Source organism: Homarus americanus, unplaced genomic scaffold (assembly GCF_018991925.1).
Source record: "Homarus americanus isolate GMGI-L3 unplaced genomic scaffold, GMGI_Hamer_2.0 scaffold13846, whole genome shotgun sequence".
Lineage (NCBI taxonomy): Eukaryota > Metazoa > Arthropoda > Malacostraca > Decapoda > Nephropidae > Homarus > Homarus americanus.
The window spans coordinates 80,438-95,000 of record NW_024757805.1 but is presented as its reverse complement, the minus strand read 5'-3'; the positions used below and the strand labels follow the sequence as shown (position 1 = coordinate 95,000).

General features: G+C 40.2%; 1 protein-coding gene across 1 annotated transcript in view; it reads right to left on the bottom strand.

Annotated features, from left to right (window-relative positions):
• Window positions 1-4,635: 4,635 nt before the first annotated feature.
• LOC121857816 overlaps window positions 4,636-14,563 on the bottom strand; it is a 74,053-nt gene continuing 64,125 nt past the window's right edge. The window contains exons 5-8 of the mRNA XM_042354069.1: window positions 13,591-13,736; window positions 12,693-12,870; window positions 9,399-9,535; window positions 4,636-5,546 (exon numbers count right to left, since the gene is read on the bottom strand). Coding sequence (XP_042210003.1) covers window positions 5,059-5,546; window positions 9,399-9,535; window positions 12,693-12,870; window positions 13,591-13,736 — 949 coding nt within the window. The 3' untranslated portion in view covers window positions 4,636-5,058. The remainder of the gene's footprint in view (window positions 5,547-9,398; window positions 9,536-12,692; window positions 12,871-13,590; window positions 13,737-14,563) is intronic.

Sequence of the window (14,563 nt, the reverse complement as noted above, 5' to 3'; positions counted from 1 at the left end):
GATAATATATTACAGGAGTGAGATAAAATATAAAGTTTGAGCTTTAAAGAAAACATAGAGAATCTGTAATACGTAATAATAATAAATAAAAACAAAACAGAGAGAAAGATAATGAGAAAGAGTGACAAATAGAGAGAGAGAGAGAGGGGGGGGGGGGTAGAAATGTCAACTACAATATATATAAATTCCAATCGTATTTATTTGGATTAAATGTCACATGAAAATAAAATGCAAATTTTTGAAATGTTATTACAACTTTTTGGATACACACTGGTGACAAAAATGATTACGTCAACCCTAAAATACATCAATAATTCTGACTATTATTGTAACACCATACACAGATTTTTTTTACATAGACGTCTAAAATGATCAATTAATTTAGAAAATGCTGAGAATTTATAAGTTATCCAAGAATTTATTGCAGCATTATAAAAATAAAGACATCTCTATCAGTATACCTTAGAATTATAGAGAAATTTATTTAAATTCTATATACTATAATTTTATCTCAGATGATAATAACCATGAGAATGTTTTAGTAATTATATAGTGACGTTTTTGACATATCATTGTGATCTATAATTATCTAACCTTCTGGGAATTAATGAAGTTATAATTGGCCATAGAAATAATCAAATTGTTTTAGAAGTTGAAAAGGTAATCTAGATAATATTAATCGTTCTCTAGAAATTACTGGAAGATACTAGAAATGCTTCATACATTACTGAACTGTCTTAAAAATGTTTCGACATCCTTTGAGTACCACTGAAGCTTCCACGCTGTACCCCAGGCCATTCCAGGACATGTTCCAGGTAATATTTCAGGACATTATCCACTTAATGTTCCAGGCCATGTTCCAGGGGATATTTCAGGCCATGTTCAAGAAAAATTCCAGGCCATGTTCCAGGTAATATTCCAGGCCATGTTCCAGATAATATTCCAGGCCATGTTCCAGATAATATTCCAGGCCATGTTCCAGGTATTATTCCAGGCCATGTTCCAGGTAATATTCCAGACCATGTAACAGCTCATATTCCAGTCAGTATACTTCTACATGTGTTCATGGTTATAGAATATTCAGGGACAAGTCACTGAAGATCCCAGGGCGCTTCCCGGAGCTACCCAAGATAGTTGTGGTGTTTCAGGAATTCCAGTTTCTGAAATTCTCGAAGAAGGAATTACATTTTCACGAATCTAAGTTTTGGAAATTCCCATATCAAGATTTTTTTTGTGTGTGTCAGGGTATCCAGCTTTAGGAACTCTAATTTGGGAATTCCAATGTCAGATATTCCAACTGTCAGATATTCCAACTGAATATTCCTCTTTTCAGTTCATACAACACGGTTCATTAGGTGTTCACGTCGACATGGGTCATATTACCGGAGTCCCGATTCACAATGACTCGGTATGCTAATTTAGCCCCCTTACTTGTACGAAATGAAGGTATCTAATTGAGGTAGAGTCTCGGTGTAATGTTAATGCAATTTTCCACGTTGCCTGTTTTGATTTACCTCACGGATATCCAGTCATGTAAAGCCAGCTAGTTAAGGTAGAGTTTCAGTTGAATTTTTAGATCATTTTTCGTGTTATTTATTGTGATTTAGCCCCAGATTGGATATATTTTTACGTTTTTCACTCACGTGGAATATTAAACATGTGAATCTTTGTGACTCTGGAGTATGTCGCCAGATATGACAAGATGGTCTGCATTGTATTATATATTCCAGACGTCACTTGAGATATATCTTGGTGAGAATATATCAGACACACACACACACACACACACACACACACACACACACACACACACACACACACACACACACACACACACACACACCCACACACACACACACCATGATTTATGTTCCTGCTTCTAAAAAATATAGTGTCGATATATTTAGATATTTTTTGTTTTCCTTATTCCTGGTATATACAAATATACTGAAATATACCGTATAAATTAATAGTACCGATGATGTATATTTTTTTTAGTTTTAGATCTTTGACATCCAACTAAAAAAAATATTAATAAATGTTAAAATGGTGTACATAAATTGTAATATTTTTTTGTAAGTTAGTGTGATTTTTGTTTCCTCTTAACCCAAGAGGAATTGAGGCAGAATTTCAAGTTGAATGAATAATATTTAGCGACGCTGCTGCCACCTGTCACACACACACACACACACACACACACACACACACACACACACACACACACACACACGTGATATTTGCAGACGTACAATATTTTCATTCTTCTTTTTTTCATTGTGTTTTTTTAACATATTGTTGCTATTTTGTTATATTTTGTTAATTTAAAAGGTTGTTGATATGTTAATTTTACTTTGGTTTATTTAAAAGTTTGTTCTGCAAGTCTTGTTTTCTTTCGGTGGTAAGGCTCTTCTGTTCGTTGTATTATTCTGAGGATATGTCAGGTTAAGATAGATAGATAGATAGATAGATAGATAGATAGATAGATAGATAGATAGGAAAATATAAAAGGTCGTGGAAATCAAAACTCACGCTTATGAAAACATAATTTATTTCTCTTTATTGAGAAGTTACATAAACGCACATACATGGAGTAGACAATATATATGTATATGTACACAGTGTAGGCTGCCTGGTGGTGGTGCTGGAACCTTCTCACTGAGGTCAGGAGGGAGGACGAAGGGAGGGAATGGTGGAGGAAAGATCAGTGGTGAGGTGAGGGAGATGAGGGAGAGATATCGTTGGTGGGGGAGGGAGTGGTGGAGGAGAGAGCCTTGGTGAGGAAGAGAGTGGTGGTGGTGGTGGTGGGTAGGGGATAAGGAGTGTGAGAGTGGAGAGGATCAGGAGAGAGAGAGAGAGAGAGAGAGAGACGGAGATATCCTTGGCCAGCTCAACCACAACACGTACAAAGGCTCATGAAGACTGTTGTGGCAGCAGCTTCAACTCAGTGATGTCTGCCTGCCTGCCTGCCTGCCTGCCTGCCTGCCTGCCTGCCTGCCTGCCTGCCTGCCTGCCTGCCTACACTGCATTCATCTGTCACTGAATAAGTCTTTCAGTGAGGTCTGTCTACGTTAAAAAACATCAACACATTAGAAAAGTTACAAATTTTCCCTCGTCCTTCACACGCGAACGCTGAAGACCTATCTAGTATTCAGCGAAGCACAAGAGAATTATCATATTTATCAGGGCATGAAATTAAGACTCGATTATCTCTGTTACCCCCTAATTGGTTTTCTGTTTTAGGTTGTTGTTTGTTTTCTTGTTATTGAAGGATTCATTTTTCATTCTTAGGTTCCGTTAATGTAGTTACCGATTAGATTTTCTATTGCAGGGTGAGATGAAACGCTGGTCCTAGATTACTTATACACAAATTAAGAGAGAAATATTAACTTAACATGATGATTTTTGAAACTGGATGAGAAAGACCTTAGTAATAGTTTAATCAGAATATTAACAAAACTTTCGTATTTTTTTCCGTCTTCAGTGAGAGACTCTAAGTAATTAACAAACGACTCTCCTCTGGGAATAATTAAGAGAATAAATTAATGTGATTTTTTTTCTGGGTGAATAAATGTTCATTGCCGCCAACAGATTTCCCCTTCAATGTGATTTTCCCTCCAACAAATTTTGCCACGAATAGATTTTCTCTCCAACAAATTTTCCTGCCATAAGATTTTACCTTCCAACAAATGTTACCGCCAAGAGATTTTTCCGCTCACACGTCTAAGGAATACATTTGTAAACACCTGCACGAATAAGTCTACAAATAAATGAGTCTCCATCTCCCAGGGGTGGTGACCTGTGTGAGAATATCCCCTTCATACTCTTATAAGATTTACCAGCAGCACGACGCAGCGGGCAGGAGGTCGTGTTGATCTACCAGGGGGCCACCAAGACGCCGTAATAATAATAATAATAATAATAATCGGCAACTTATTTTGAGTTTAAGAATTCAAAAGTCATCATTTGTCGAAGTTTCTCATCTTGATTAAACCATCGACTTCCGCCCTGACCTACAAACAGCAGACTCAGCCAAAGTGACGGACAACAATAGGTTAACCTGCGACTCAAACAGCTCTGTATTTATTTATTTCCCACGTGTGAAAATCGTACTCCTGGTGAGCGAAGAAATATCCATAAAACAAAACCTATCGAGATGCATCATGTAAAGACAACAGCCCGGATGCTCTTTGCCGTGATCAGGTCGGGGAATATCTGAAGTCTTGAGATTCAGGGAGATTTGTAAACATTTCTGCGTTGATGTTGTCTGAAGTGATATTCCTTCAGGTAGTTACATGAAAAAAATAAGACAATATTACACTTGATATAAGATTTGTATCGGTAACTGCAAAGCTCGTGTACAGCGGAGATCAGAATGACCTTACGCTGCCCCTGTTATGTCCTGAAATACTATGGTATGTACACTTTAATAAGCTACAACATGGCCTGTGGACATATTATAACCCAGCAAGCTTACGGTCTACCCCAAGAAACAAACATATAAACCCATGTATTTTTTATGGTACAGTCATACAGATACAACAACAACACCCTCTTAACCCCCTCACCTTCCCCTATTAATGTATAAACAATCCTCTTCCTTCCTCTCCCCCTCCCCTGTCCCTCCTCGTCCCTCCCTCTTCTGGATGTTGTATGTACAAACATTAATCCATACATGATATACTGTATACAACAAGAGCTGGTGGTGAGTATTGAGTGTGACTGCCACAGAGAACAACAGATATGTATACACACAACCATACTCGTGAACATCCACACACACACACACACACACACACACACACACACACACACACACACACACACACACACAGTATACATTCACTTGAATAACACACACGCATGTTACTTTACACGCACCCACATGTAAGTATGAACACAAATGTGAGTATAATGTATGTACACAAACTTTCACACACTTAAACACATATATGAGTACACACACACACACACACACACACACACACACACACACACACACACACGAGTTTATAGACCCAGATATCAAAAGCTTAAATCAACAGGAGTCAGCTGGTGTGATCATCTGGTAGAGGGAGACCTACTGCTGCTCCTCCTCCTGCCACTCACGACCATCTGCCGACCATCCTGCAGAGACCAGCTGTTCTTAACACAGGTGGAGGCCAAGGTCCCTAGCCACCTGTGTACCCATTGGCATATGCCCCAACAGGTGGTTATTATGACAGCAACCCACTCTTGACAGGTGGTGGTCAAAATAACTGCCCAATTAGCCAACCAGCTGTGGATTCCTGTGATGAACCAGATGGTTAAGTCCTGGCAGATGGTTTTAGTCCAGAAAGTGGTTATCCCCAAACAGACGGTGGCAATGAACCAGGAGGTGAGGGTCTGGCAGGTGGTAGTGGCGCAGGTGGCGAGGCAGGTGGCAACGGCTAGCAGGAGATACAGATGGGTGGTGCAGCTGGTGAGACAGGTGGTGGAGGAAGCGTAGGGAGGCGATTGGCTGCTGGTGTCTGGCAGAGCGTCATGTTGCATCGCTGCCGAGTTTTCGCCTGATGAAGAGGAGAACAGAGCTGAGATAACGTCAGCTAGGATAACATTAACGTCAGCTAGGATAACATTAACGTCTGCTAGGATAACACGAAAGACAACACAGCCTAGATAGCAAAGATAACAAAAACATTAAAATAAACAAGATTGCCCAAATCGGAAACGCTATAACCACGAAAATAATGGATAGCAAAGGAAAGTTAAAGAAGGAGGAATAGGGGGAGAGGAGGGAAGAGTGGTGGAAGGAGGAGGTAGGGCAAGAGGGGGAGGGAAGAGAGGGATAATGAGGAGGGTTAAGAAGGTAGAGAAGTAGAAGAAGGAAGGGTAGGAAGGGATGAAAGGTAAAAGGAGGAGGCGGTAGAGAAAATAATAAGTAGAGCAGGAGGAAGAGGCAAAGTAGATAAGAGGCGGAGGATAAAGAGGAGGAAAAGGAGGAGAAGGAAAGGGAAAGACGGGGAAAGAGAAAGAGACATTCATTATCAGTCACAACATGAGTTTTCTCACTGGTAATTCTGAAACCACTCACCAGCTGCCACCTTCATCCCGCTGCCTAAATGGGTCAGTCAGACGTGCTCTCCCACACCTCCCACTTACTGCTGGGATAAACATCTGACGAGTGAAATTTTGAGAATACATCTTGTTGTCGTAGTTTTAGCTGAGGTAAAAAATGATGCTTAAGTTAATGTGATAAACTACCGTATGAACTTTTTGAGAAATTATCTTGATATCGAAGTTTAAGTTATCTTTTAAAATATTTTCTCGTATGATCTTTTCAGAATCCAGGTCTGGAATTTTACGAGTCTGTCCAAACACCCAACATAACTTGACCTAGCCCAGCATGAGCCTGCGAGGGTCTGCCGAACAAATAAGCCTGAGCGGTGATTGATGACAACCCCCTCTGGTGCTCGGCGGCATAATAATAATAACGCCAGGAAACACAGTCATTATTCTGAAAGACTTGTAAGTTAGGGATTTTTTTTCCACCAGAAGTGTTGTGAGAATATATCGTGTTGACTCTCTTGCATTGCGACACCCAGATTGATTTTCAATGGTTCGTATGTTAAGAGTTTTTTCTTAAACTTAAACTACGACAACAAACTGAGTACTCATATCTACGTAGTTGAAATTCCCCTCAAACTGACCATATGAGAACGCATAGAACTGGCTCATGTAAACGAAAACATCGAAAACATTTCTTAAACGTTCTTACGATAATTTTCCTGTATCTAGTGATATAAAAAAATCTTATTACTAGGACACCGAATTGGATTCTGAAAGTCACGTAAGTTGATTTTCCCCTAACAAAATCACTTAAACTACATCAGAAGGAGTCAGAAACACGCTAAGACTCTACCGGAACTATAAATCATCTCGTTTCGACAGTTGCGGCGGATAAATCACAATGAAACTCTACTGTAACTAAAATTTTTCTTCCATTTCCATTTACTACGTGAAAAAAGACACACACACACACACACACACATATATATATATATATATATATATATATATATATATATATATATATATATATATATATATATATATATATATATATATATATATATATATATATATATATATATATATATATATACACACACAGCATTTTTTAAAGAATCTGTGAGAGTTTAGACTTTAATAATAGTAAATATTTTGATACAGGAGGTGAGGAAATGTGGTTTTAAATCCCATGAAGAAGAGGAGGAGGAGCAGAGAGAGGAGGAGGAGGAGGGGAAGGAAGAGGGGAAGGAGGAGGAAAGAAAATGGGAGTTTGATGACGAGGTTGTTTATCGCGTTCATTTCTCCTTCACCATCTCCTCCTCCTCCTCCTCCTCCTCTTCCTCCTCCTCCTCCTTCTTCTGTCTCTTCCTCTCTATCCCTACCTGTTATTCCTCTTATCTTTCCCTCCTCCTCCTCCTCCTCCTCCTCCCCCTTCTTCTCCTGCTTCAATCCTTCCATCATTCCTACTTCCACTCTTCCTCCACCCTACTCCGTCTTACACTTATTTCATTCTCTTCCTCCTCCTTCTCTTCCATCCCTCATTTCTCCTCCTGTTCTTCTTCCCTCCTACTCCATCCCACTTCTGTTTCCTACTTCTTACTCCTCTCCTTTATCCCTCTTGCTCCTCTTCTCCTCTCTCATATAACAAGAAGTTGAAACCATGAATGACGGATTAATTATGTTTTTATCTGCCGTTCAATCTACATTATTTATCTCTTTGTTCATCTATGTCTATTTATTTATCACTACTTAGCTACTTACCTCTCTCTCTCTCTCTCTCTCTCTCTCTCTCTCCACACACACGTTCTCAATACACCTTCCCCCTCTCACCATCCGCTTATCTCCAATAGACAGGCTGCTATGCTAATGATCTGTGCTACCATCCTCCTCTCCTCTCCTCTCCTCTCCTTTACTTCCTCCTTCTTCTCTCTCTGCTCTCCTCTCTTCTCCTTCTTCCTCCTTTACATCCTCCTCCTCCTTCCCGCCTTCCCCCCCTCCCTCTCTCTCCCTCCCTCTCCCTCTCCCTCCCTCTCCCTCTCCCTCCTGAGGTATGTACTGGGCAGGTGTCTCGCTGTGCTGATTGGTCAAGCACTCGTGGGATTCCTGTTATGTGGACCCGGGAGAGAGAAGTGAGGAGAGGCGGTGAGGGGAAAGTGTGAGAGGCAGATGGTGAGGAGAGACGGTGATAGGGAAATGGTGAGGAGAGGGGAAGATAGTGAGGAAAGGGGGGTGAAAGGAGGAGATGGTGAGAAGTGGTGAGGCAAGTAGGAAGGGAGAAAGGAGAACACACACACACACACACACACACACACACACACACACACACACACACACACACACACACACACACACACACACACTATTGCAACAAAAAACTCATCTTCATTAAACAATCTTTTTTGTTGTGCTTTTATTTAATAAGTAAGATAAATGAGGCATAAACAAAAGAGTATAAAAAGTATTACACTAGATCAAAAGAAAGTTTATACCCGCGAAGGCATAAACACACGCTGTGAAAAGATAAATAAGCACATCACAAATCTTCATAGAAATAAATCCTGCTTTTATAAATACAAGATGAAGGTTTAAAAAATATCATAGTTATATAAAAGACAACAAAAGAATATATATATTACTTTTATAACCTAACGAATTACTTAATGAACTTAGGAATATACTGTTTATAATAAAATATTATAGATATATTACACAGTTATTATACAATTTATACTTTTATATATTGACGAATAAAAATCTGTCGGAGCAAAAAACAAAACAATGATATATTAACACAGACATTTAATTAAAAATATCTAAAATAAATATAATTAATTACGTTCACAATTCAGCTGTGAAAAATTTTAAAAATGTCGGATTACATAATGTTGATAAATACTGGTATACGTATGATAATTAATCACATCTAGTACTGTTGTTGCGAGAGTTTCATCAGACTTTGCAGGAGATTGTTGTTGTTCATTAATTCTTACATTTTCCTGAGTACATTTAGTGAAAGATAATTAGTGGCGGTTAAGGAAATGAAAGTTGTTTTTTGTTAATTATTGTTAATGTGTTGTTACTGTTGTTGTTAATAGTGTTGTTGTTGTTGTGGTTATTATTATTATTATTATTATTATTAATATTACTATTAAGCATTCACACACACACACACACACACACACACACACACACACAGCGACACAAGAACACTTACCCTACCTACTATTGCACACGCTAGCTATATCAGAGAGAGAGAGAGAGAGAGGAATGGAAAGGGGAAGCTAATAAGGTAAATAAAGGGGAAGACACAAAGAGGAGAGAGAGAGAGAGAGGACGACCATGACACTCACCAGCTATCACATGCACGGTGAGGGCGTCGCTGGTGTAGTTACTGTACCAGCAGGAGTACACGCCGGAGTCTGAGGGCGAGGCGTCAGCGACATACAGGCGGCTCCTGATGTATCCGGAGCTGGGATCTCCCTTCACGCTGTGGTGGAGACAGAGGGAGAGTTAATGTGAGAGATGGGTGGAGAGATAGAGGGAGAGAGAATGTGAGGCACTATGAGAGATGGGAGGAAAGAGAAGGTGAGATACTGTGAGAGATAAAGGGAGAGAGAAGATGAGAGAAAGAGGGTGGGTGGGAAGGAGAGGCATCGTAACAGGTAGGAGGAGAAGGATGATGGTAAAGAGGGAAAGAGGGAAAGAAAGGGAGGGAGGGAGAGGGAGGGAGAGAACTCGTGAAAAACGGAGAGAAATGGATGAGAGAGACGTAAAGAGAGATGGGAGATGGGAAGGAGAGGAGAGATAAAGTGAGGTGATAGGAGGAGATGTGAAGTGAGGGACAAGAAAAGGAAATGGAGAGACAGACAGACAGGTTAACAGACAGACAGACAGGTTAACAGACAGAGAGACAGGTTAACAGACAGAGAGACAGGTTAACAGACAGACAGTCAGGTTAACAGACAGAGAGACAGGTTAACAGACAGACAGACAGGTAAATAGGCAGAAACAGAGAGAGAAAAAAAGAGAGAGAGAGAGAGAAAACAAAACAAGAAAAGACATACATATTTGAGGGGAAAAATCCATAAATAATGCATAGAAACGAGGTAAAAGTAAAGACCAAAGGAGGGTGAGAGAGAAAGAGAGAGATGAAACGATATACACGCTTAAAACACCATCATCTCGACGAACAAAACAAAACCGAGGGACACACAAAACGGTGTATAGAAATGAAGCCAAAATACAGAGAGAAAGAGAGAGAGAGAGAGAGAGAGAGAGAGAGAGAGTTCACGAAAAATAAATCACAAATTAACAATAACTGACACGCTTCAAGATGCACAAATAATACAGTGATACTAGCCTGGAATAAACAGATACCAGCACTAGCGCTCCTCAATATTTTGCAGAGAAGCGTCGGGCATTGAGCATTTTTGTCGGAGCAGCTGGTGGGTGGCCGCTCGCAGCTGCTCTTCTCAAAAAGGACTATTTTTTTTCTTTTTAGCTACAACAACGTTAGCCAAAAATTACTTTCATGCACATGCAACACCTGTGTCGATTTGTGTGTGTATGTGTGTATTGTGCGGGGGATAATGGATATTGCGATATATACTGTGTAGTTCAGTTGATAGAGCATTCACCTCGCAGACAAATGACCTTTAGTTCGATATCCACCCGTGTGAAAGATTGAATCCCCCCCCCTCCCCCTCCCTTGTACAGTAACCCTTGTACACTCAGCAATACATGATTACACTATCTGGTGTTTTTGCCGATGATGAAACGACACTTCAGTGGATTAGCCTTCTGTCAAGGTGGTGAGGGAACACACTAGCATTCTGAATGACTTGTGTGAAGAAAAAAAAACATATTCAATTCATATAATTATACACAGAAGCTGTACCAGAAGCGTCATTTCTTTCTAATCAAATTTTCACATCTATTTTTGGGGTGGACTAAAGTAGTGATTAGAATTTTTTTTTTCAGTGATAACACAACAACAATGATCTTGGAAACTTTATCTGCTACACAATCACATGATGCAGCCCGGCGTGAAAATTTTTGTTGAAAGCTTGCACACTATAGGAGTGGTCTGTACACAACTATCAAACATCTTGTGGGGAAAAATGTCGAAACACAGCCAATAGTTATGGTCAAATTGGAGCAGAGAATGGTCACCCTTATCTACTAGAGCACCCGAAAGGATCCAAAATGTGAGGCAGTATTTCCACGTCTCCTTTTCAAAATCCACCTTCAGATTATCCCAATTAGTTTGGACATCGCACACCTGTAAGAAGAATTATACCTCAAGAGCTGGTCAGGTTTTCGTACAAGATACAACTTTAACAGGACAAAACCAGCAAGAACTAGAGAGAACGGCAAGAGCTTTGTATCAGTATTTGAAAACAAGTTGAAATATGTGTCGGATTTTTTGTCAAGATATTTTTCTGTGACGAGGTTCATATTGACTGTACTGGACACATCAACAAGCACAAGGCCCTGGTCATCAACCCCTGGGACAAGCCGGTCTGTCATGAATGGTTAAAAGAGAGATATCAAGTTTATTGTGTGACCAGATTCAGTGATGTCCTTAACTTTTTTAAACAATGAAGCTGGACCAACCGTGAACACTGCAGCACACTCGGTGAGAAATATACTGTGTTCCTGGACTGTGAAGGGCACCTGGTGTAATGGTCTACAGCACAGTCATCCAGGAAGGCGTCAGGGACACCTCTATACAGCAGACGCTACGAAGGAACACCTGAAGCAATACCTGGCTCACCTGGAGACATACACACTACCCAGAACACCTTACTGCACTCATGAATCATCACCTCCCGGCCCTGTTCTATCGGGTCGCCTTGAACTACATGTATATATAAGCAGTCCTGACACTGTTGGAGGTGAAGAACAACGTCAGCTGACAGGATCGCAAACGCTAAAGCTGATATGATCGACAAACTGATTCAGAATTTATTATCCATATTGCTGCCATCAGCCACTGTCGACTTCCATGTATCTCGTTGCAACAAACTAATAATTTTCTTCATGAACTAAATCGGTTTCTACTGTAAATAATTAATATATACAGGATTTACTTTCATTTCATTAAATATTATCTAAATTATACAGAGAGAATTAACTCATATGAAATATTAAACAAGGTATCAGTGAGTGGTAGTAGGTAGTAGGCAGCTACCAAACAGGGAGGCACTGCCGCCTGGAAGATATTGGAAGCATAATGTGTTGCTTAATGGTAGACCCTGCTTATGGCATCACAAATATTGTGACCAAGTCCCAGGTTGCTGATCTGACTTTCTGCCTCATTTACACACAATTGCAGGGTCTCAATTGTTTCTCTTACCATTGACAACAACTTACATACAGGTACAGTATATTGTTTTTTACTCTTGATCTTTTTTTGTGATTCTTTATGGTTCTTTATTATTATTATTATTATTATTATTATTATTATTATTATTATTATTATTATTATTATTATTATTATTATTATTATTATTATTATTACATTTTCGCCCCCAGGCCTCGTTGTGGGTCAGTGACCTGTGCCCTGGTGGGCTAATCCCCGCAAAAAAAAATTAATTTAGCCGGTTGATTCTCCCTCACCTTTCATCCTTTAGAGCACTCACCTGATGCCGCCCCTGGAGGTGTTGTAGGTGAGGACGGTGGCTCCTCTGCGCCAGGTGACGGGGCCATGGGGGAAGGGCACTTTCTCTATGAGACACATCAGCTCGATCATACTGCCGCTGTTGTAGTGCTTCTCCAGTACCTCCGTCCCCCTCTCGTCCACCAAGCGGGCCCGGGGAGCTGTTGGCCACGTGAAGGACGACTGATTAGATGATGCTTCGACTCCCTCTCTCTTTTTTCCCTCTGTTTACATTCGTATCTGCTTACTTCCATCTTTTTCTTTCTCTCTGTCTCGCTACATTTGTTTCCTTTTTTTTTGTCTTCATTTCTTGTCCTCGACTCTCTGTGTAACTGCTCATTCCTATAATTTTCCCAAACTTTTTTTATGTCTATCTGTGTGTTTCTCTCTTTCTCTCGTTCTGTCTCTCTCTTTCTATCGTTCTGTCTCTGCCAATCTTCTGTTATCTTTTTTCCTTTCCTCCCTCTGCCTATATCTCCCTACAATGTTTTTTTTCCTGTCTGTCTGTCTGTCTGTCTGTCTGTCTCATATAACACCACCCACAAATATTCCTTCCTATATACAGAGTTCAGAAGGGTACACGGGGAGAGGGTAGGAGCACCCGACAGTCACGACACACAGGTTTAAGTCGTCGTCTCTACACGCTATCACCCGACAGAGTTTATCATGAACTGTATAGCTGAGGAAAATATTAGCCTGTTCATGATAGGAGCTGCTTGTATGACCTATACTTGAAGAGCTACAGTAGAGAGACGTGCATGTTTAGGTTTGCTTTTTTTTATGTTTTGAAGATGCTTGTATGCCTCCCACAAACATGAAGTCATCATCCCAAGCACAATTCGTATCCCGTGTATCATACATTACGTCATTATCCCACCTACCAATGACGTTGAGGGTGATGAAGTGTACCATAGGAGGCTCAGCGGTTAGGAGGCAGCGGTATTGTCCTTGGTCATCCAGCTGGGCGTCACGTATCACTAGCTGCCACTGCTGCCATCTGTCGCCGACCGTCTGAACCAGCGAGTACCTGTAACACATGATGCAAAATATGATGAACTGGATTACTGAGTTATTTAGATAAGTAAGGTTTGATTACGTTAGTTTGGGTTAGGTTAAGATAGATTTGGTTGGGATAATATTTTAATTGGTTAGGTTATATTAAAGAGTGTTAGAGAAAGAGTGGAAGAAAATGGAAGATAAAGGGAAAAAGAGAATGATGAGAGAGAAAGAAAATGAATGTGGGAGGGAGCAAGAAAGTAATTGTGGAGCGGGAAGACGGAAGTAAATAGAAACATTATCTGCTTATTGCTCTCTCTCTCTCTCTCTCTCTCTCTCTCTCTCTCTCTCTCTCTCTCTCTCTCTCTCTCTCTCTCTCTCTCTCTCTCTCTCTCTCTCTCTCTCTCTCTCTCTCTCTCTCTCTTCTCTCTCCTTCTCTCTACCTCTCTCTCCTCTCTCTCTCTCTCTCTCTCTCTCTCTCTCTCTCTCTCTCTCTCATATTCCCCTTTCCACCCACTTCCTCTCTCCTTCTCTCCAGCAGTATTACCTTCTTTTATCCACATTATTTATTTTCCTTCTCTCCTTCTCTATCTCATTTCCTTTCTTCCTTCGTTCTTCCCTTTATTGGTATCGTCTTACTCTTTCCTTAGATGTTTAATAGTTTTCTTTTATCCACTTCCATTTAGTTCAGACTTCTTGTTTACAACTTTCTTATTTTTACTTTCCTTAGTCATCGTATTCTCTCTCTCTCTCTCTCTCTCTCTCTCTCTCTCTCTCTCTCTCTCCTTTCACACACACACACACTACCACATAACTACATGCTGCCAAATATCTACCACATATCATACTAAACACCCC